We start from the raw sequence: 24,817 nt of genomic DNA, 5'->3' as shown, positions 1-24,817 counted from the left end.
AGGACTTGAAGACCCTTGAGAATGTCCTCCATTTGAGAAACGCTATCATAAATTATAATTTTCCCCACAGTTTTCATAATAAACAGTGCTGTAGTGATGAGGCATTTGGTAGCATGGAGTATTGGAAGCCTGAGCATATATTTTACAGCTTTAGGTTTTATTTACTTTAAAAAAAAACTTACTTTACTCAGCCCAGTTTTGGGGAGGCATACCCAGTTTCTTTTGAAACAGGCCATACTTTCCTTAAAACCCATATTTACCTTTCTCTATAATCCTTAATAAATCTTCATCTTAAAAATGTTTTAAATTATGGAAGCAATATATGTACATGGTAAAGAAATTCGGCAGTGTAATATGTCATCCCTAGTTCTGCTTCCCAGAGTTAGCCACTTCCACTTACTCTTTTTATTTATTTATTTATTTTTTTGGCCTTGAGGCTTGTGGGATCTTAGTTCCCGACCAGGGGTTGATGCTCTGCTCCCTGCACAGGAAGTGCGGAGTCCTAACCACTGGACCACCAGGGAATTCCCACTTTCACTTATTCTGATGGTTCCTAGCTCTTACCAGTATATGTGTACTGTGCTTATATTTCTTGATGTCAGTTTCAGTATCTGTTGACTCTTAATATGATGAATTCGACCCACTTAACAAGAATTATTCGAAGTGTTCACATGGTCCTGAATTTATTTGTGTTAACTTAGGGAGCTAGAGTATTTGAGTATTCACAATTTACTTGATTTGTGTCTAGGCTAAATGCAGAAGTTAGCAATGGCTTGTTCAAGAGAAAACAAATGTGAAAAGACAAAAGCAAGAAGGATAAACTTAAGTGAGGTGAAGATACGAGTAATTTCATGTAAAATACACAGTTGATTTAAATAGATCTCTTTATGTGTATAAGTGCTTAAGCTGTATTAAGGGAGAAAGTAGCTTCCTTAACACAATGTATACTCTTCAGTCATTGTCCATTTTTGCTGCCTCAAGGTGAAGATGTGGAAAAAATTTTGGATGAATGGAAAGAATATAAAATGGGAGTGCCAACATATGGTGCAATTATTCTTGATGAGACACTTGAAAATGTGAGTGAGAGTAATAAAAGATTTTTAGTGAAATGGTGATCAGCTGTTTTCATCCTAATATGTTGTTTTTATAATGTTCTGAACTGAGGTTTGAAAAGTATACTTAGATTTTTAGTGATAAAAGGCCAGATTTTGTATATTTCATCTGCATTCTGGGTCTTAATAATTTATACTTGTTGCAGCATGACTTATTGCAAAGGAATCATTTGATTTTTGAAGAAATACTTTAAAATGGACAGAATACCTTTCTTTACAGGAAAAGTAATAGTATATTTAGCTTCCTGAAAGATAGTCAACCAAATAAAATTATTGGTGATAACAGTTACCTGAAGTAAGGAGAAAAGCACTTTTGGCTTTTAGAAAGGAACGTGGGAAAGGAGGGCAAGTTTTATTTTTACCTCTGATTGTTTTGTAGGTATTACTGGTTCAGGGGTACCTAGCAAAATCAGGCTGGGGATTTCCAAAAGGAAAAGTAAATAAAGAAGAAGCTCCTCATGATTGTGCTGCTAGAGAGGTGAGTTATTGCAGTTTGAAACAGTAACATTTGGTGGTTATGCTTTGAGTGTGTTTTTTTAGCCATGGAGACTAACTTGTTTGGATCATTTAATCCTCTTTCCAGAACTTGACTGCATGAAGTAACATCTTTTATAATGTAACTGTTGATTCATTTGTCCACATCTATCATTTATTCTTCTCTCATTTGTTTCCATTTTCTTTCATTGTTCATTTTTTATTCTATTATTTAACTTTTTTTTTAGATATCTTCTCCACCTTTCCTTTTAGAATTGGATTTGTTATTGGTTAAATATTTTGGCTATTATAACCTTTGTTTTATGTTTATATTCTTGGCTTCCAGACAAATGCATAATTTGGGCTTTTCTAAGAAATTTATGTTTGTTGCTCAAAACCCACTCTAGCTTCCTCCCACTGCCTGTAGGATCAAGTTTAATTAAGTATTGAAACTCCCTCCCCTACCCCCAACACAAAACTTAGCCATTCCTAAATTTATTTTTCTTTATTCTTAGTCAAAAGAATGAATTCTTTGGTCTCTGAATTTGATTGATTTGTTTCAGCCTCTAGGCTTTTGCATATGTGATTTCCCTACCTGGAAAGTTCTGTCTTCTTCCTGCCTATTCAAATCTTATCTAGGTATCTTTCTAGACCCAGCTCAAATTACTCTTTTCCCCTAAAGGACTGCCACCAACTAGCTCTATATACAGGGCCTGAGTTTCTTTATTTGTAAAATAAGGAAGTTCATTCTTCTTTAAATTGTTTTTTTTTTAAAAAATTAATTTATTTATTTGCTTGTGCCGGGTCTTAGTTGTGGCTGGCAGGCTCCTTAGTTGTGGCTTGCCAGCTCCTTAGTTGTGTCACTTGGGCTCCTTGGTTGTGGCATGCGAACTCTCAGTTGCGGCATGCATGTGGGATCTAGTTCCCTGACCAGGGATAGAACCCAGGCCCCCTGCATGGAGAGCACGGAGTCTTAACCGCTGCGCCACCAGGGAAGTCCCTAAATTCTGTTTATTTTAAAATGTAACCAGTCAGCTGTAGCCCACAGTAATCTGAACTTTAATAGCAATTGCTGTCTTTATCATTCGCTTGGCCTTAACTGTATAGTACCTTGTGATATATTGTATACTGTATTCTTATTTATTAGTTCCTAATCATTTATAACATTACACCTTGTCCTTGACATTTGAGAAGTTGAGCTATGAGGAAGTATGATAAAATGGAAAGAGAACTGGCCTAGAAGTTGAAAAGTTTTTTTTCTAGTATAGTTTTAGTATATGTTGTTCAATAGCCTAGAGACTTTGGGCAAGTCTCTGTAAGACATAAAATGTTTTTAAATTATTTTTTTGCCTGCGTTGGGTCTTAGTTGCGGCACGCAGGATCTTCATTGAGGCATGAAGGCATGTGTGATCTTTTTTTTTGTTGTGTGCTGGCTTCTCTCTAGTTACGGCGTGCAGGTTTTCTCTTCTCTAGTTGTGGTGTGTGGGCTCCAGGGCGTGTGGGCTCTCTAGTTGAGGTGCCTGGGCTCAGTGGTTGTGGCACGCAGGCTTAGTTTCCCTGCGGCATGTGGGATCTTAGTTCCCCAACCAGGGATTGAACCCGTGTACCCTGCATTGGAAGGCGTATTCTTTACCACTGCAGCACCAGGGAAGTCCCAGATATAGCTAGAAACAAGATCTTCATAACTAGAAGTGATATCTTTAGAATCTAAGCTGGTGGTGATTGAATTTTGAGATGGCAGTATGTATTTTGTGACATATTTTATTTGGGTCTCTTGCCTTATTTATTTTTTGACTCATTGTTTTCCTGTGGCAGTGTTCACTGCCTCATTTAAGTTTGGGTATAATTATTAGTGAGGGATAATAGTTAAAATTCTTATAAACCACTAGTGGTTATTTGCTGTAGAAAAACTATTAGTAGTTATTTTCTTTGGAGTAAGATTTGTTGTTGTTGTTTTTTGTGTTTTTTTGTGGTACGCGGGCCTCTCACTGTTGTGGCCTCTCCCGTTGTGGAGCACAGGCTCCGGACACGCAGGCTCAGTGGCCATGGCTCATGGGCCCAGCTGCTTCGCGGCATGTGGGATCCTCCCGGACCGGGGTACGAACCTGCGTCCCCTGCATCGGCAGGCGGACTCTCAACCACTGAGCCACCAGGGAAGCCCTGGAGTAAGATTTTAAAAATGATTGAAAATGCTGCATTTTAAATTGAGTATGGAACAACTTATCTAAGCAAGTATTTGCAACAGCGTATAGACAAAGCTTTTTCTGTACAAGTAGGTGAAGGTTTATGCCCACCCTTTAAAATCGAAAGCTATTTAGGAAGCAGGTGAGAAATTGCCACATCCTCTAAGAGCTTTTCCTTTCTTTTCTGTATATGGCAGGAGATGTACAGTACTTGTAAAGTCTTCCCTTTTTATACCTTCAATTTTTGTAGTCATCTTGCTTATAAGGAAGGACAAAATGGGAACCATAGCATCCTACTTAGAGGAATTGATCTGTAGATCTTAAACATGGAGTTAGACTAGTCCTACAGTAGTGAGATAGTTGTCCAAGTCCAGAAAAGATAATAACTGGAATAACAGAAATTTAGGCTAAATTGTGTGAAATGAGCTGTCTCTGGAATTGGATCTTCTTGGAGGAATCAAATACCTAACCTTGGAAAAACTGAAGAATGACCCTAGACCCAGGAGTGCTGGAAACCTCCCTCTGATGAGTTTTATGCACTGTATTATAAAGAGTCAGGATGATGCAGAAATAGGATATTCAGGGTAAAAAAGTAAGTTAACCTGTGAACTGAGACAGTTTTCACTTTGGTTTATCTTGTTTGTTCTCTGCTCTGGGATACTAAGATAAAAAGTTGTCCTATCTATGTGATGCTGATTTCAGTAATGACTGTGCATCATTGTAATTTGTAAGAAAGTAAATAAAATTTATTCTTGGGGCGATGGGAAGTGGGAGAATGGAGTGTGGATTGTAGGATCTAAAGAGAATCCTGTGGGGAAAGATACAACCATTATGGGAAATTGTTATCTCCATTTTACAGGTGGGGGTAACTGAAACAGAGCAGTTTAGTAACATGCTCACGGTCTTACAGTAAGCAGCAAAACAGAGATATTTAGGTATTTGGGTTCTGGAGTTGATGTTCTTGACTGCTATATAGGCAGTTAAGGAATATTTATAAATGGGTGAGAATTTCTAAACAGATGAAAACAGAAGGAATTTGTGATTTTTAAGTACATCTATCTATTTCCTAATAACATTTACCTTTCTGTTGGATCAATATGAATTTTTTCCCCCTGTTTTAGAGTTTTTGTCTTGCTCTGAGGAAAGCACAAGCATACTTAGGAACCACAGTCCTTTAATTTCAGGGAAAAAAATGTTCCCTTTGATAATAAGAATTAATCCTAACTTCTAACCTTTCTGATCTAAATAATAGTCTCTTTTAGCTGATAAAAGAACTTGTCAAAGAAGATTTAACTTTAATTTCTGTAAATTTTGAGGCTAGAAGTTTTAAAGTCAAGTCTTTTGACTTTTATTCCTGATTTTTAAGTGAATACTTTTTTCGTAAAGAGAAAAGTTTTGGGACTAAGGTGGAGCATTGCTGTATTAGTCCACTCAGGCTGCCATAACAAAATACCACACACTGGGTGGCTTAAACAATAGAAATTTATTTTCTACTTCTCTGGAGGCTGGGAAGTCTAAGATCAAGCTGCCTGCTGATTGACTTCTTGGTGAGGACTCTGATCCTGGCTTGCAGTTGGCTGCCTTTTCTCTGCATGCTCATGTGACCTTTGCCAGGTGCCTGTGTGAGTGCCCCGAGAGCTAGTGTGCTAGCGTCTCCTGTTTTTCATAAGGGCACTAGCCCTGTTGGATTAGAGCCCCACCCATATGACCTCATTTAACCTGTAACACCTCCTCAGAGGCCCTATCTCCAAATACAGTCATATTGGGGGTTAGGTCTTCAACGTAAGAATTTTGGAGGGTTCAATCCATAGTAGTTGCCATTTTTGAGTGATGAAGTATTCAACTAGCAGTGCTAGAGTTGCAGTGTATCCTTCTGCCACTTGGTGGTACTGCAGTATAATAAAAGCAACACTGTTTGAGGGAGGGGAGGAACCACCAGTGTCTTAGTTAAAAACCAGATTTTTATTCCATTTATAGGAGTTTATGGTTTTTTTTTGAAGATGTTGAGGGTAGGAGTTATTTATTTATTTATTTATTTTTGCTGTATTGGGTCTTCGTTTCTGTGCGAGGGCTTTCTCTAGTTGTGGCAAGCGGGGGCCACTCTTCATCGCAGTGCGCGGGCCTCTCACTATCGCGGCCTCTCTTGTTGCGGAGCGCAGGCTCCAGACGCGCAGGCTCAGTAGTTGTGGCTCACGGGCCTAGTTGCTCCGCAGCATGTGGGATCTTCCCAGACCAGGGCTCGAACCCGTGTCCCCTGCATTGGCATGTGGATTCTCAACCACTGCGCCACCAGGGAAGTCCCTATTTCTGATCACTTGTATTCAGTGAAGTAGATTTAGGACAGGGATATGAAAAATGTTTTCTAGATATTATTGAAAGGCTATATTAGGATAACCTTAGTATATTTTTGTTGTTAGTTGCAGTGAAACACCAACTGTTTTTGAGAAAACAAGGAATACTTGGCAGTTCACTTGTGGTTTCAAGATTTCATATTGTTGCTTATTATTTGTCAGAACAACATATTTTATTCTAATAAAGCTTTAATATGCATTTATGTGATTTAATCTTGATAGAATTTGTACAGAGGAATTATTGGTTTATTCTACCTCTTGTAGGCTTATAGGACATAGATTTTACGCAGAGGATTTCATTGTCTATGCTGGTGTTCTTTGGGTAGCACATTTCTTTACTCTTATGTAGAGATTTTTATCTGATATCATTTGAGACATTAGTCCTATTCCATGTGCCAGGAACATTAAGTCTGTATTATAATACAGGAATGGATTTGATACACAGAAGGTATGGTATTAAAATTTTTATATTTGTTGTCTATACATGTAAGTGAGCTATTAAAATTTTTTCCTGGTAAATATTTGTTGAGAATGAATACCTAATTTTATTATTATTATTTTATTTATTTATTTATTTATTTTTTTGCGGTACGCGGGCCTCTCACTGCTGTGGCCTCTCCCGTTGCGGAGCACAGGCTCCGGACGCACAAGGCTCAGCGGTCATGGCTCACGGGCCCAGCCGCTCTGCGGCATGTGGGATCTTCCCGGAACGGGGCACGAACCCGTGTCCCGTGCATTGGCAGGCGGACTCTCAACCACTGCACCACCAGGGAAGCCCATGAATACCTAATTTTAGAGGTAAATCAGTCTTTATCACTTTTAGAATTGAGGTCTGTCACTATATTATGTTTATTCTAAGTTTGGTTGTACAGGGTTTCAAGCTGCCTTTGTTAAACTAGGCTGATGGCCTCATGTTGTACCATTTCCTCTCATATAATTCTTCAGCTGTAGCCATTCCCAGCTATGTGAATGGAATGTCTTTTTCTTTCTATCTGGCAAACTTCTGTTCATCTTTCAAGTCCTAGATCAAGTGTATCCAGCAGAATAGGATGCTGCCCATGACAGCCTTCCAGAGGTGACCACCCCAACTCACAATCACACCTTACCTTTAACCAAGGCTGAGTTAGGCACCCTGATTCTGTACTCCCATAGAACCCACCTACCTTTTGGCACGTATATCATATTGCAGTTATCATTTCTTTTTTAGATGGAGCTCTTTAAAGAGCAGCGCTTGCTTTATTCATTTCTGAAGTCAGTGCCTAGGACAGTACCTACCACTTACTAAGCACACAGGATATATTTGAATGAATGCACTAGAAAAACCTAAACATTAATTACATGTTACTCTTTAAAATTGTGTTACTATTGAGAGAATTTCAAGTATAGAGAAAAATAGTAAGAATAATATAAAGAATAGATTCACCTGTTAATATTTTGCCATATTTGCTTTATTACTTTTGATACATATGGGTGAATGGTTTTTATTATTATTGCTAAATACTTTAGGAGTAAATAGCAGACAAAATGCCCCTTAACCCCTAATTATTTACGCATGTAAATTTTAAGAAGTGGGAAGTTCTCTTATATAAGCACAGTGTAATTATCAAATTCAGGAGTGGGACATTGATAGGTTCTGTTATCTAACGGACAATTCATATTCATATTTACTAGTTGATCCATTATGGTCCTTTTCTGCAGTTTCCACCCCCTTCTCCCTCCACGATCCTATCCAGGCTCATGTACTGTATTTGCATTTAATTGTTATGTTTTCAGTCTCTAATCTGAAACAGCCCCTCGGTCCTCCAATACTTGTTTTAGTAAGCATGTATTCAGTTAGATTCTGTTTGGTAACAGGCTCTGCTCACAAGGAACTTAGAATATACAGTTTACCTTTAGCATAGTTTCTAATTATTATACAGACATACGTGACTGGAATGTATACTAATTTCTGATTATAAGGTATTATTCAAAGAAGGTAGTTAAAGGGAATAACTGTAAAAATAGAATTAAGAACTATATAAAGTTATTTTAAAACTTTTTTGTTGGAGGATAAGAACATAAAATACACTAATCTTAACAGGTTATTCATTTTTATATATGTATATACCTGTGAAACCACCACCTAGGTCAAAGAATATTTTCAGCACCTCAGAAGATTCTTTCCTGCCCCTTCTTAGTCAATGCCTTCTTTCCCCCACATTTCCTGAAGGGAACCACTATCTTGACTTCTATCACCATTGATTAGTTTTGCCTGGTCTTGAGCTTCATATAATTAGGATTTTGCAATAGTTATTCTTTGTGTTTTATGTCTTTGGCTCAGTATAATGCCTGTGAGATTCATCTATGTTGTTGTGTATATTAGCAGTTGGTCCTTTTTAATTGCTCTTTGTTATATTCCAGTGTACAAATATACCACAGTTTGTCCATTCTCTTATGCATTGGATTGTATCCAGTTTTTGGCTATCCAGAATAAAACTGCTGTAAATATTCTTATACATGTCCTTTGAGGAAAATAAGCCTTCATTTCTCTAGGAGTGGAATTATTGAGTCATAGGGAAGTTGCATATCTACTGCCAATGGTTTTCCAGGTGGTTGAACCGATTTACATTCCCACCACCCGCATATGAGAGTTCTAGTTGTCCTGACCTACACATAGAATTACCAATTTAAAAATTTTTATCCCATGTTCATGGAGTGCGAGAATTAATATTGTTTAATGTCATTACTGCCAAAAAACCATGTCTAGATTCAGTGTGATCCCTTTCAAGATTTCAATGACATTATTTTTACAGAATTAGAAAAGAAATTCTAAAATGTATATGTAACCACCAAAGACTCTGAATAGCCAAAGCAATCCTGAGAAAGAAGAACAAAGTGGAAGGCATCACACTGCCTGATTTCAAGCTATACTATAAAGCTATAGTAATTAAAACAGTATGGCACTGGTATAAAAACAGACAAATATATAGATCAATGGAATAGAACTGAGATCCCAGAAATAAACCCACACGTATATGGTCAGCTAATATTTGAAGAGGGAGCCAAGAAAACTGAATGGAGAAAAGAAGTCTCTTCAGTAAATTGTGCTGGAGAAATTGGATATTCTCATGTAAAAGAATGAAACTAGATCCCTGACTTATACCACTCACAGAAGTTAACTTGAAATGGATTAAATACTTAAATTTAAATGTAAGACCTGAAACTATAAAACTCCTAGAAGAAAACAGGATAAAAACTCCTTGACATGGGTCTTGGCAATGATTTTTTGGCTATGACACCAAAAGCATAAGCACCAAAATAAGCAAGTGCGACTACATCAACCCAAAAGCTTCTGTACAGCAAGAGAAACAGTCAACAAAGTAGAATGACAGCCTATGGAATGGGAGAAAATACTCGAAAACCATATATTTGATAAGGGGTTAATAGCTAAAATGTATAAAGAACTCATACAACTCAACAAATAATTCAATTAAAAAATGGGCAAAAGACCTGAATATACATTTTTCCAAAGAAGATAGAGGAATGGCTAATGGAATGGAAGATAGAGGTATGTGAAAAGATGCTCAACATCACTAGGTTATTAGGCAAATAGAAATCAAAACCACAATGATATATCTCTTATGCCTGTTAGAATGGCCACCTTAAAAAGACAGATGAATGTGGAGAAAAGGGATCCCTTGTTCACTGTTACTGAGATTGTAAACTGGTACAGCCACTATGCAAAGCTGTATGGAGGATCCTCAAAAAATTAAATTACAACTACCATATGATCCAGCAATTCCACTAGTGGGAATATATCCAAAGGAAATGAAAATGCTAACTTGAAAAGGTATCTGCATTCTTATGTTCATAGCATTTTTTACAACAGCCAAGACATGGAAACAACCTAAGTGTTCATCGATGAATGGTTAAAGAATATGTGGTATGTTATATTCACAATGGAATATATTTCAGCTGTTAAAAAAAAAAAGAATCCTGCCATTTGCGCTATGGATGGACATTGAGAGCATTATGCAAAATGAAATAAGTCAGACAAAGACAGGTACTGTATGGTCTCACTTACATGTGGAATTTGAAAAAACAAAACTCATAGAGGGAGAGATCAGTTTTGTGGTTATCAGAGGGTGTGTGCGTGTAGAGGAGAATTGTAGGAAGCTGGTCAAAAGGCACAAACTGAGTTAGAAGATAAGTAAGTACTAGGGATGCAGTGAACAACATGATGACTGTAGTTAACACTGCTGTATGATACGTATGTAAGTTGCTCAGAGAGTAGATCCTAAGAGTTATCATTACAGTGAGTTCTCATTACAAGTCAAACCGTTAAGCTGTACACCTTAAAGTTAAGCAATGGTATATATCAATTATATCAGTAAAACTGGGAAAAATTTTATGGTCATTCCTCAATATATACAAAAAGTTAATTATGTTGTATATCTGAAGTTAATATAATGTTAATTATATCAATTTAAAAAATTTTTAGTCATTCTCATGGGAATGTAATTGTCATTGTGCTTCTAATTTATGTATCTCTGAAGTCTAATGATGTTGACCACATTGTCATATTCTTATTGGCCATTTGAATGTGCTCTTTTATTAAATACCCACTTACATGTTACCCATTTTTTTAAAAAGTTGGTTTACTTGTCCTGTGGATATATAGGACTTTTTAATATAGTCTGGATTTGAGTGTATTGTGAATGTCTTCTGGTTTATGTCTTCCCTTTTGACCTTCTTAATGGAAACTCTGAAGAGAAACAATTTTATGTCACTGATGTGTAAACTTTCAGGTAAACCAGTCCTAATTGTTACAGTTATAAATCTAATATCCATCCTGATTGATTTACAATTAAAACAATTTTTTTTAAGCTATGTCTGAAGCAGTAGAGTAGGGTAGACCTTAGTTGCAAAGAAAAGGAAAACCAAAGTATCTGGACTTTCACTCCAGATAGCATACATGAGTTGTGAAATAAATCCACAATTGGTAAAAGAATTTTATTTTGGAAAAGGTGTATAGTTTTGGTTTAGGACAAGAAAACTTTTTTTTGTTTTGGTAGCATATCTGTATTTCTGTTCCCACTCTGTCATTTCTAGAAGTAGGAAATACAAATAATGTCTGTTTTTTCTATATACCATAGAGCAGTTTTCAAGTAAGTATATTCACCTAGTATCTTGAAATTAGGGAAAGGTAGTATACAGAAATGAGTTAGGTGTCGTAGAGGAGCTTAAATTGGGAGTTACAGTCTACACATGTTTGAGACAAGTATAGATGTGCCCTTGTTGAGGAAGGTAGAAAGATGTACCTTTCTCTTGTCAGATGTACTGGCAAGAGAAGGAGGGAAGAGACAAAAAAAAAATGGATAGAAATATCTCCTTCACACCCATACCTTGTAAGAGATTCAGGCCTGTGCATGTTCTGTCCCACTGATTGGTTAGAAGGTGCTGAAACTAGAGGCAAGAGGAGGAACGAACTCCAGTGTAAAAGATGCACACTGGTTACTAGACACTAAAGCTCCAAAGCCTTTTCATTTGGGGGTGAAGTGGGGAAGGACTTGGTCACAGAACACAAATGTTATCTGAAGGAGAACTTTAAGGCTAGAAGATACCAGTGCTTTTTAAATTTTAAGCAGAAGCCCGGGATTTTAATCAAATTAAGAATGGCTCCTCTGGCTGAAGGAAAAGGTGAGGGTTAGATGTGACATTTTATTCCTGAGATTTACGCTCCTGCAGTCCTTGAGGCACGGTGAGGAAAGGCAGTTTTAGAACCATTAATCCACTTCACTAGTTCTCATTTTTAGTGCATTTACAACACCTCCCCACACACACACGTGCAAATGTGGTTGTAGCTATACTCTTGGAATCTGCCCACTTAAATATTAGTATTAATCACATTCCGTTTTCATGTTTGAGAAATGGTTTTCTTTGTGAAAGACGGGGGCTCCCAACCCCTGGGCCACGGAATGGTACCAGTCAGCAGCCTGTTAGGAACCAGGCTGCACGGCAGGAGGTGAGCGGCGCCCACCCAGCCCTGCAAGCCCGGTCCGTGGAAAAATTGTCTTCCACGAAACGGGCCGCTGGTGTAAGACACTTTTCATTCTGTAGCTTGGTATACATATAGATTTGTGGTTGCGGTGAATAAAATCCATATGGAGTTCCCAGTGACTTCCCACAGAGTGGGAACCACTGATGTATTCTAACATCTTAAGGGTTCTGGACCCAATTACTGCGTGTGTGTGTGTGTGTGTGTGTGTGTGTGTAGGGGGTGTTTCCCTACACCAGCAAGCAAGTTTTGGACGTCACCTGGGTGTCCTACAATTCAACTCATTTCTGACGCTATCTACCTGGAGATAGCATCCCATTCCACATGTTAAGGGCTCAGTCCCATAAGACCCTCCTTTGCTTCAGATGCCAATCGCAAGTCCAGGTTGTCATTTGTGCTTCTGAGCTCCTCCTTGGGTTTGATTAATTTGCTAGAGTGATTCGCAGAATTCAGAATTCAGTTTTTCTTACTAGATTATCAGTTTATTGTAATAAAAGGATATAACTCAGAAATAGCCAAATGGAAGACATAAATACATAGGGCAAGGTATAGGGAAAGGGCAAGGAGCTTTCATGCTCTCTTCTAGAGCACTGCTATGCCCAAATCTTCATGTGTTCACCAAACCAGAAACTCTCCTTTTGGGTTTTTAGGGGGGGGCTTCATTTCATAGTCATGATTGATTAAATCATTGGCCATTAGCGATTGAGCTCAATCCCTGGAGGTGTGGGGGAGGAGGGGCTGAAAGTTCCAGCCCTCTTAATCACCTGGCGACCAGCTTCAGTCCTTACTCAATCCTTACAGGGGCTTCTTAAGTCACCTGATTAACATAACAAAAGACACTCTTGCTTTCGTCACTTAAGACATTCCAAGGGTTTTAGGAGATCTTGTACCAGAAAGGGGGACAGTGACCAAATATATATTATTGTAAGTCACAATTTCCCACGTTGCCCTTCACTGAATAGGTGAAGAAACTTAGGCTCAGGTATGCAAGGAGGTTTTTCCATAGTGAACAGTTCAACAGAGGCACAGCTAGAACTAGACCCTGAAATATTCTGACTTTTTCCTTAGTGGTTTTTAAATGAATGAATGAATGTATGTATGGCTGCGTTGGGTCTTCGTTGCTGCGTGTGGGCTTGTCTCTAGTTGTGGCGAGTGGGGGCCACTCTTCGTTGCGGTGCGCCGGCTTCTCATTGGGGTGGCGTCTCTTTGTTGCAGAGCTCGGGCTCCAGGCGCGCCGGCTTGGTTAATTGTGGCATGTGGGCTCAGTAGTTGTGGCATACGGGCTTAGTTGCTCCGTAGCTTGTGGGAATCTTCCCGGACCAGGGCTCGAACCCGTGTCCCCTGCATTGGCAGGCAGATTCTTAACCACTGCTCCACCAGGGAAGTCCCAAATTTTTGTCTTTGATATAAACAAATTTTAATGAACTGAAGGTCTAACAGCAAAACTTGAAAATCATCATCCAAATTTGTTATTTCCAGGTCTTTGAAGAAACTGGTTTTGATATTAAAGATTATATTTGTAAGGATGATTACATTGAACTTCGAATCAATGACCAGCTTGCTCGTTTGTACATCATTCCAGGAATTCCAAAAGATACCAAATTTAACCCGAAAACCAGAAGAGAAATTCGGGTATGTAATTGAAAAGTATTTTCAGATTGCTGGACAGTATCCAATTAAATGATGTAGGAAATTGCTTTTAGAAACTCCTTGATAATAAGTAACTAACAAAATGAATTATTTTCTTGTGTTTCAGAACATTGAGTGGTTCTCCATTGAGAAATTGCCCTGTCATAGAAATGATATGACCCCAAAATCCAAACTTGGTTTGGCACCAAACAAATTTTTTATGGCCATTCCTTTTATCAGGTATGTTCGTATTTCTTTAAATACAAAACTTCATAAATTCTGATAGTGAGTTTCTTTACATAGCCAAGTTTTAAAATTGAATTCTTAATGTTTCCATAGACCATTAAGGGACTGGCTTTCTCGAAGATTTGGCGATTCCTCAGATAGCGACAATGGATTTTCCTCAGCTGGTAGTACACCAGCTAAACCCACTGTGGAAAAATTGAGGTAAAGAAATATATGCGTAGGATTCTGACTTTTTGATAGTTTTTAATGCAGTGACATTTTGCTTATAAAGTTTGTAGAGGTGTTGGCTTCCTTTTTGTAGGTACTATTTTGTTACTGGTCTCACAAATAATTGAAAAAAATTTTAAGGGTTTTTGATGAGAGGTTAGTGGAATTTGGAAAGGAGCTTCAGGCATATTTTAAAATGGTATACATAAGAGCTTATCAACTTTTTAGATGGATAGATAGACTATGAGGAAAAGACAAAAATCCTCTGTATGTATATTTATACTGTTACTTCCCTGTTCTCATATCTTTACTTTAGAAATAATTGAGTTTCTGAAGATGGTTGAATGGGGGGAATAGATTGAAGTTTGTTTTTGTGTAGAGGAGATGAGGGATGCTGGTGTATGTATAATTTGTTCAGAAAGATAGCACTGTGAAGGCTTGGGCTTGCTTCTTTTCTTTCCCTAGCCTAGACTGTATATTATAAAGAGTGACTATTACATGGACATGAACCGCAAAGAGCATTTTCTTGGTTGGAATGTAATTGTATCCAAATCACAATTATAGAGTAGGCTGAGTAAGTAATTTTCTTAAATAAGTATATGTATTTGTAATCAGCTTGCTAGAACTTTGCCTTTGTTAGGTTCAGAGAGAGTTGCTTTTTATACTTTCTCTAATTTAGGTGTTCTGTTTTTATCCCAGAGCTTTAAAAAGTAAACAATAGGAGTAACACATCTGCAGTCAATATTTTTTAAACACATAGGGAATATTCCATTTTAGTTGAATTTTATGAGGATAGGAGATTAGACTAAATGCCTTGAAAGGTCATTTCTGCCTTTCAGAATCTATGATTATAATCACCAAATTATATACTACTAAACATAAGGGAAGCAGTAAAAAGGAAAAAGAGTAAAGTAGACAGGAATGTAGTCAAGATTAAAAAAATCCAATCACTACTAAAAAGTCATGAAATAGTGACACTGTTTGAAAAGAAGTTGTGTCACTGTTCATATTTGGGAGAATCTGTCCACCATAGTGTGTGATAAGATTCCCACATATTTCAGCCAGTGTTAGGGTTTGTGGTCCTAGAGAATGGAATGAGACAATAAATAACTTCTTTAACCAAATTTCAGGTTGCTTAGGCAGGGTGGTGTCTGTTTTTAGCATATAGAATAACATCTATTGATGTGTTGGAGGAAATAGCTGAGTTTTGTCTAAAGAAAGAGTAGAGAGTCTGCAATTTAATTACAGTTTTTAAATGGGAAAGGGGACAGATTCTGAAATATTCAAAAACAATCTTACTATAATATGGATCTTGGGATCAGTGGCTCTGGACTGTATTACACATGTATGTGGTACTACAGAATACGATTTCTTATCTTTACTACAAACTACTGTTACAGTTGGTTTCTTTTGCATAAGTATTTGAGACTGGATCTTTATTTAATTTGCTTCTCCATCGTTTTTGAGCTCCTGAATTTTTTGCTGCACAATGTAGCTTAATTTTTCAGATCCTCTTCCAGCATGGCCGGGGTCCGTAACTGACCTGTGCCAGATCAAATTCCATACTTAAGCATCCTAGTAAAGAATTGAGAATTGAGTTGTCTGTCCTGTTAAGAAGGAAGATCCACTGACATTTGTTTGTTTCGACTAGATTGATTTATTGAATTTATTACTAAATTTATGAAAGAATTATTTTCTTCAGTTGTGTTTCTTTTTGCGGGGTGGGGGGGCATGCATCACAGCTTGCGGGATCTTAGTTCCCGAACCAGGAATCGAACCCGTGCCCCCTGCACGGGAAGCGCAGAGTCCTAACCACTGGACCGCCAGGGAACTCCCCAGATTTTTAAAAGTACAATCATTTATAGGGAGGAAGTGGTATCAATAAATTTAGGAAACTTTGGGATTAAAAATAACAGAGTATTAATTCATTCAAGAAATATGGAATGCTAGGCACTCCTCTGGGTGCTGGGGGTAAAGTGATAGGCAGAGTCAACAAGAATCCCCTGCCCTCATGGAACTTATACTCCAGTGGGCAGAGATAGACAGTAAATAAAGTAAAATTTGTAGTCTGTAAGATAAACTAACAGGTGTTAGAAAGACTATAAGTGAAAATTTTCTGATCTGATTTTTATTTTTTAAATCTTGGTGTAGTCGAACCAAATTCCGCCACAGTCAGCAATTATTTCCTGAAGGTTCTCCCGGTGACCAGTGGGTAAAGCACAGGCAACCACTGCAACAAAAACCATATAATAATAATCATTCTGAAATGTCTGACCTTTTAAAAGCAAAGGTGAGTGATACACATTTAAAGATTTTCATAACTTTAGCTCATTTGACTTTGGAATGTATCTGAGTTGAGGAATTACAGATTAACAGTTGTAGAGTTCTGAATTGTTAATCCAAGGCTCCTGTGTTTCTGAGTTGTGATTTGAAGTAGGGATGAGACTCCTTAACCTTTACAGCTTTGGTATTAATCCAGTGTAGTAAGTAATATGAATTAACATCTGATTTTGGTAAATATGCTACCAGTGAAAGGTTCATTACTGTGTTGTATTCTGGTGTATGATTATATTACAGTTTATTTATCCATTCTACTCTTAGTGGACATGTTTGTTGTTTCCACTTTGGGGCTTTTACAAACCATACTGCTATGAATATTTCTGTACATGTCTTTTGAGGAACATACACAGTTCTTTTGGGTATATAGAATTGGGTAGAAATGTTGGAGCAGTGGATATGCCTATGTTCTTGAGTATATACTCAATATTCTCGGGTAATTTATATCCCCAGCAAAATATATGAGAGTTCCATTTGTTCCACATCCTTACTAATCCATGGCAGTATCTGCCTTTATTACTTTAGCCATCTATTTGGGTACCACTCTTTTTATTTTCATTCTTTTAAAAATATACTGGTTTCATCAAAATTAAAAACTTCTGTGCATCAGAGATCACTATCAAAAGAGAAGAGACAGCCCATGGAATGGGAGAATTTGCAAATCATATATCTAATGGATTAATATCCAGGATATATGGAGAACTCCTACAATTCAATTACAAACAAAACAACCCAATTAAAAAAATGGGTAGACACCTTGAATAGACATTTCTTTAAAGAATATATACAAATGGCCAATAAGCACATGAAACGATGCTCACAATCATTAGTAGAATGCAAATCAAAACCACAGGAGATACTATTAATACCCACTAGGTACGAAGTAATAAAAATGTAATTAAAAAATGGAGAATAATAAGTGCTGACAAGAATGTAGGGAAATTGGAACCCGTGTCCATTGCAGGTGGGAATGTAAAATGGTGCAGCTGCCATGGAAAACAGTTTGGATGGTTCGTCAAATAGTTAAACATAGAATTACCATATGACCCAGCAATTCCATTCCTAGGCTCATACTCAAAAGAATTGAAAGCAGGGACTTAAACAGGTAACTTATATCCCAGTGTTCACAGTAGCATTATTCATGATAGCCAAAAGGTGGAAACAACCCATGTGTCAACCCATGTGTCTGTCAGCAGATTAATGGATAAACAAAATAAACATATAGAGGAATATTATTTGGCCTTAAAAAGGAATGAAAGGGACTTCCCTGGTGTTCCAGTGGTTAAGACTCCACGCTCCCAATGCAGGGGGCCCGGGTTGGATCCCTGGTCAGGGAACTGGATCCCTCATGCTGCAGCTAAGACCCAGTGCAGCCAAATGAATAAATAAATATTTAAAAAAAAAAAAAGGAATGAAATTATGATACGTACGTGCTACAACATGGATGAACCTTAAACACATGCTAAGTGAAATAAGCCATACACAAAAGGACAAATATTGTATGACTCCACTTACATGAGGTGCCTAGTATAGACAAATTTATAGACAGAAATTAACTTGAGGTTACCAGGGCTGAGGGACAGGAGGGAATATGGAATTATTTAATAGGTACGAAGTTCTGTTTAGATGATGAAAAAGTTTTGGAGATGGATACTGGTGGTGGTTGCACAACATTGTGACTATACACTGCCACTGAGTTGTACATTTAAAAGTGGTTCAAGTGCTAAATTTTATGTATATGGTACCGCAATAAAAGGTAAATACCGAGAAGAATGGGATGAAATTGAATTAAAAGTCTGTGGTAACATGACTGCTGTATTTCCCTACCTTTCTTTCTTTAAATTAGCTTGTTGTTTTCAAGCTATTTTAGGAACTGCTTAATTTTTTCTGTAGGTAGATAGAATGTACATAAATGTATTTTTATACATTTTATAATAATAATAAAATTATTCTGCTCACTCTTTTAGCTAGTCCTCTTAAATAGCTGTCTTTTTAAGACCTCTAAGGCCAAATTAATGTTTAAAAACTTTGTGTTTTAAGTTAAACTTAGAGTTATTTTCTAAGAAAATTAACTCGTTAAAGCAGTATAATAGCAAGATGTCAACTACTGCATGTTTAGGTTTTAGGTCAAAATTTAGGGATAATGGCCCAAATTTTAAAAACCAGTTGTCTTTATTATTTTGTATAAAAAGAGATTATTAATTTAAAAAATCCCTATTTGTTTATTAATAATTTAAAGCAGATTTTAGGGTAACAGTGATCACATCGGCTGCCTGTTTCCAGCTTTAAGGACTGTAGTCAATGGGCCTAAGTGTTCCCTCACAGAGAGGTTTTCTTTGGCAGTCACATAAGGTTTTCAAAGTTGTTCCTCTCCTTGCTCCCATTATTCTTTTACTCCTCATGCTTGTAAACACAGTCTGTGAGCAGAAATGGCATAAGGCAAGAGGTGTGGAAAGATTCCTAGGGACCATTATATTTGCTGTTTCATATCTTTTGAGGACTCTTGCTTTGTGAAGCACTATCTTCTATAAGAAAATATATTGATAGTGGTTCTCCAGTGTTTAAGGAAGGTTTTGGGTGGGGGTGCTTTGCTGAACTCTGATTCAACCAGCTAAATACATTCATAGGGGTATATTGTTTTATCCTATTTCATTATGCTATAGGTTTACATTTTATTTCTTCTTATTGGAAAAACAGAGTCAAAGTATGAGGGGAAATGGCAGAAAACAGTATCAAGAGTCACCTAATCAAAAGAAAAGAACAAATGGGGTCCACAGCCAGCCAGGCAAGCAGCAGAATCCCTTGATGGTAAGAGTTAACAGCTCTCATGCTAAGAAGGCAGTTCACGCTTTTTAAGATGGGGCAAGGGCATTGGCGAGGCACGTTGAATTGATATATTGACAGGATTTTTATGAACCTGCTGTGTGCGCACTATTCACCCACTAAAAAAATCTCTGCCTACTCTCAATTATAGGTTTATCACATTGATTCAAATGTGCAACTGATCTTTACTTTTTATGTGGGTATTTATTTATTTATTATTTTTTAAATTAATTTTTATTGGAGTATAGTTGATTTACAATGTTGTGTTAGTTTCTGCTGTACAGCAAAGTGAATCAGTTATACATATATCCGCTCTTTTTCAGATTCTGTTCCCATATATAGGTCATTACAGAGTATTGAGTAGAGTTCCCTGTGCTATACTGTAGGTTCTTGTTGGTTATCTATATGTGGGTATTTAGATTTATTTTAATACTTTGGAAACAGTGTGTAGTCAACCCTGCTTTCTAGACAAGTCCTAAGTATTCTCTCTATATTTTTCTAAATAGAGTCTGTATTATTTTAATGAAGTTAAAAGTTTGGAATAACATCACAGTGTTTTTGTTTTCTTCAAGTTGATAGAATTTAGAAAACGAAAATAAATAAAACACAGTACTCATAGCCAGTGTCATAGTCATTAGACTAGGCTGAAAGACAAATACGTGTGAGCATTTTAAGGCATTTACTTCCATTCTTTTAGTCTGTGTTCCAGAAGGTAATTCATAAACTGGTAAGTCTCCTTGCTTATCTTTTCTGTAAGTCCCAGTATTTCTTTCCTTTTTTTAAAAGATGTATTTATTTTATTTTTATTATTTTTTAAAATTAATTAATTTATTTTTGGCTGTGTTGGGTCTTCATTGCTGCACGCAGGCTTCCTCTAGTTGCAGTGAGCGGGGGCTACTGTTTGTTGTGGTGTGCGGGCTGCTCATTGTGGTGGCTTCTTTGTTGCAGAGCGTGGGCTCTAGGTGTGCGGGCTTCAGTAGTTGTGGCTTGTGGCCTCAGTAGTTGTGGCGCACGGGCTTAGTTGCTCCGTGGCATATGGGATCTTCCCAGACCAGGGATCGAACCTGTGTCCTCTGTATTGGCAGGCAGATTCTTAACCACTGCACCACCAGGGAAGTCCCAGTCCTGGTATTTCTATGTTGAATTTTCTTATTGTATCTTCACCTATTTTTCTTTCTTTAACAGTGGGTGATAATAGTAATTTCAAGTTTTTAACAAAAGTATTTTCCTTGAATTCCCTAGGTGCTGTTGATTTAACTTGGGGTGTATTGATTCCACTAGCAAGCACATGTTAAAGATCAGTTTACTGTTAGACTACTTGCCCTTTACTATTATTGTACTCCACTCTGGTAGAAATAGTGACAAGAACAAAGAAGAGTCTTAATAGATGGTCAGAAGGCTTTTAATCTCATTCAACATCTGTCCCTAACAAAAGCTGCACAGATTAAAATGATAGTACTATACAAATGTTAATTCTCCTCAAATTAATACATAGATTTAATTCAATACCAATCAAAATCCTTGATTTTTTGGGGGGAACTTCACAAATGACTCTCATATTTGTCTAAAAGAACTTGAATAAATTTTTTATAAGTTCTTAAAATAAAGTTAATGATGGAGAACAAGTATATGAACAGCTTATAAGGGAAGAACTAAAAGTGACTGATAAATGTATAAATGTGTAATCAGAGAAAGTAAAATAAAACAGGATGCCACTTTTCCTCATTAGATTGGCAAAGATGAAAAGATAGCCACTTATGTATTGTTGAGAATATTGAGAACCCTTAAGAATTGCTAATTGGTACAGCCTCCTAGAGAGTAGTTTGGCTATATTGAAAGCCTGAAAAAGTTCTTACCTTGTTTCCCTAGAAGAGAAATTTAAAGAATATTCACTCCATTGCTCTTAGTTATGAAAACATGGAAATAATCTAAATATCCAAGAAGGTAATACTAAATGCAATATCGTAGATCTATGCCATAGACTACCATGTAGTCATTAAAAGTGATGGTGTAGATTTGTATTTATTGAAAAAGGAATATGTTCATAGTATATACATTTAAAAAGTGGGTTATATCCTTTTTGACCCACCTCCTAGAGAAATGGAAATAAAAACAAAAATAAACAAATGGGACCTAATGAAACTTAAAAGCTTTTGCACAGCAAAGGAAAACATAAACAAAACAAAAAGACAACCCTCAGAATGGGAGAAAATATTTGCAAATGAAGCAACTGACAAAGGATTAATCTCCAAAATTTACAAGCAGCTGATGTGGCTCAATATTAAAAAAAACAAACAATCCAATCCAAAAATAGGCAGAAGACCTAAACAGATATTTCTCCAAAGAAGATATACAGATTGCCAACAAACACATGAAAGGATGCTCAGCATCACTAATCATATGTATAGCTGATTCACTTTGTTATAAAGCCAAAACTAATAACACCATTGTAAAGCAATTATACTCTAATAATATGTTGAAAAAAAAAAAGATCCTTCAGGGCAAAGGCAAAAAAACTACAATGAGATATCATCTCACACCGGTCAGAATGGCCATCATCAAAAAATCTACAAACAATAAATGCTGGAGAGGGTGTGGAGAAAAGGGAACCTCTTGCATTGTTGGTGGGAATGTAAATTGATACAGCCACTATGGAGAACAGTATGGAGGTTCCTTAAAAAACTAAAAATAGAACTACCATATGACCCAGCAATCCCACTACTGGGCATAAACCCTGAGAAAACAATAATTCAAAAAGAGTCATGTACCAAAATGTTTATTGTAGTTCTGTTTACAATAGCCAGGACATGGAAGCAACCTAAGTGTCCATCAACAGATGAATGGATAAAGAAGATGTGGCACATATATACAATGGAATATTACTCAGCCATAAAAAGAAACGAAATTGAGTTATTTGTAATGAGGTGGGTGGACCTAGAGTCTGTTATACAGAGTGAAGTAAGTCAAAGAGAAAAACAAATACTGTATGCTAACACATATATATGGAATCTTAAAAAAATGTGGTTCTGAAGAACCTAGGAACAGGACAGGAATAAAGACGCAGATGTAGAGAATGGACTTGAGGACACGGGGAGTGGGAAGGGTAAGCTGAGATGAAGTGAGAGAGTGGCATGGACATATATACACTACCAAATGTAAAATAGAGAGCTAGTGGGAAACAGCCGCATAGCACAGGGAGATCAGCTCGGTGCTTTGTGTCCACCTAGATGGGTGGGATAGGGAGGGTGGGAAGGAGACGCAAGAGGGGGGAGATATGGGGATATATGTATATGTATAGCTGATTCACTTTGTTATAAAGCAGAAACTAACACACCATTGTAAAGCAATTATACTCCAATAAAGATGTTAAAAAATGGGTTATAGAATACTATGTATAGAATAATTCTGTTTGTTACATAATTATATGAAAATACATTCACACATATCTTCATAGAAAAAAAGCTGGAAAGATGTACTGGAGTGTTAATAGTAATTATCTCTGGGTTGAGAAATTTAATGAATAATTTTCTTGTTTTCTGGTGTTTCCATATTGTATGTGTATTCAAGAGCTAAAAACAGTTTTAGGCTTAAAAAAATAAAAATAAAATTAAAAATACCAATGCAAGGTGGGCATGGTGATTATATGGTTTAATTCTCTTCCTGAGAAATTTGATACTATATCTCCTTATTTATAATTGAAATAACTGGAGATGGTATGTTGTGTGTTTGTGTTTTTTAATAGAAATGTGAAAAAAAACTTCATCCACGAAAGCTTCAGGATACTTTTGAAACAGGCAAGTCATTTTCTTTTTAAAATTTCTGCTGGTTGGGATTTGGTTTGGTTTTGAAGTAACCTTGATTTTAGTGGTGCATGACGAACTGTGATAGATAAGCTGAAAGAGTTGCACATGGTCTGTAGAGAGTTCATATATATGGTCAAGTTCTCTAAATATGAAACTGGCTAAAATAAATTTATTTAAATTATTTGCCCTTTCACTGTGCTATTTCTTTTGCGAATGTGAAGCCTTGGTGCTGTGCATGAATATTGTAAATAAATAAATAATTGCTTAAGGGTTAGACAGGGAGTAGACCCAAGTAACATAATGGTGAGGAGAAACCTCATTCTCACATATATGTAAGGGAAGTGCTAACTTCAGAAGGGAAACATTTCCCCCTTACTTGAGGTAATGATCAACTTGTTAAGATGGTACTAAGGATAGCTTTTATTAAAATGACATTTGGAACTTCACCCTCAGTTATGAAGAGTAGGTGTGTGATCTGATTTGGAAAGTAATGTTGAGGAATGTAGAAAGCTCTTTGTAAATACTGATTTTAATAGATGTCATTTGGAAGTGCAGTAGGCTATTTTTTTCTTCGGTCCTGTTTTGAATGGTATGAAATTCTCTGTGCAGTAGGTAAGCATTTATTTACCATCTAGATTTAAGGCTTTCATATAGAAAACTCTTAAGAATTGAAAAGCATTATAATTATATTTTCTTGCATTACTGTTTATGATTTAAGCAAGATAGAAGCTATATTAAAAGAGATGCTTTGGGGACTTCCCTGGTGGTCCAGTGGTTAAGACTCCGTGCTTCCAATGCAGGGAACGTGGGTTCGATCCCTGGTTAGGGAACTAAGATCACACATGCCTGCGGCACGTCCAGGAAAAAAACAGAGAGAGAGATCCTTTAACCCTGTTTTGGAAAATTAAGTGTAAGAAGTTGGAACTATCATTAAGTTATGGTGGTAGAATTCCTCTTAGTTGGACTTTTCTGGCCACCTTAGGTGGTGTGGGCATGATAGGCTGATAGTTGAAGTAATGTAACTTCAGAAATCAATTATTTCACAAAATCTTTAAAAAGCCATATGTTTAGGAACATTAAAGAAGGCACAGTATAATGTATATCCAACTTAGTTAGGCATGATTCAGATATATAAAATTTTGAGTTGTCTTGAGAAGGAAGTATAAAAGTGTTCTTATCCTGGGAAACCTCGTATCAGACTTTATTTCTGCCTCAACCTTTTGGTGTCTATTCCAAACCTACTTTCCTGGTCAGGTCCCTGTTCTACTTTAAGGGGGAAAAAAAAAGCCCTGATAAGTTGGAGTTCTGTTGTACTATGATTTTGAAAATTTGGATTTTTCTTTAGGTTGACATACTCACTGAATATTTAATAACCTCCAGCTTTATTTTTCTAGAATTGGAATCTTTACAGATCTTACATTGTAATTATAATCTTTATAATGTTTACATTTTGATCTCTATCAAGAAGCTCCCCTTATGTTGGCACAAAATACAAATATAGGTGGTAAACAAAGGTATGCCCAGTTTTAAAATTAATTTATTTTTGGCTGTGTTGAGTCTTCGTTGCTGCACACGGGCTTTCTCTAGTTGTGGTGAGCAGGGGCTACTCTTCATT

The 24,817-nt window shown here is 36.8% G+C and overlaps 1 protein-coding gene across 1 annotated transcript in view; it reads left to right on the top strand.

Moving 5' to 3' along the window:
• DCP2 (decapping mRNA 2) overlaps nucleotides 1–24,817 on the top strand; it is a 50,227-nt gene that overhangs the window by 17,166 nt on the left and 8,244 nt on the right. Inside the window, exons 3-10 of the mRNA XM_030869892.2 lie at nucleotides 949–1,076; nucleotides 1,492–1,590; nucleotides 13,637–13,789; nucleotides 13,914–14,026; nucleotides 14,126–14,233; nucleotides 16,391–16,529; nucleotides 19,274–19,384; nucleotides 23,142–23,193. Of these exons, the coding sequence (XP_030725752.1) occupies nucleotides 949–1,076; nucleotides 1,492–1,590; nucleotides 13,637–13,789; nucleotides 13,914–14,026; nucleotides 14,126–14,233; nucleotides 16,391–16,529; nucleotides 19,274–19,384; nucleotides 23,142–23,193 (903 nt within the window). The remainder of the gene's footprint in view (nucleotides 1–948; nucleotides 1,077–1,491; nucleotides 1,591–13,636; nucleotides 13,790–13,913; nucleotides 14,027–14,125; nucleotides 14,234–16,390; nucleotides 16,530–19,273; nucleotides 19,385–23,141; nucleotides 23,194–24,817) is intronic.

Source organism: Globicephala melas, chromosome 3 (genome assembly GCF_963455315.2).
Source record: "Globicephala melas chromosome 3, mGloMel1.2, whole genome shotgun sequence".
NCBI classification, from domain to species: Eukaryota; Metazoa; Chordata; class Mammalia; order Artiodactyla; family Delphinidae; genus Globicephala; species Globicephala melas.
Note: the sequence above shows the minus strand (reverse complement) of the source record. Positions and strands in the feature narration are given on the sequence as shown.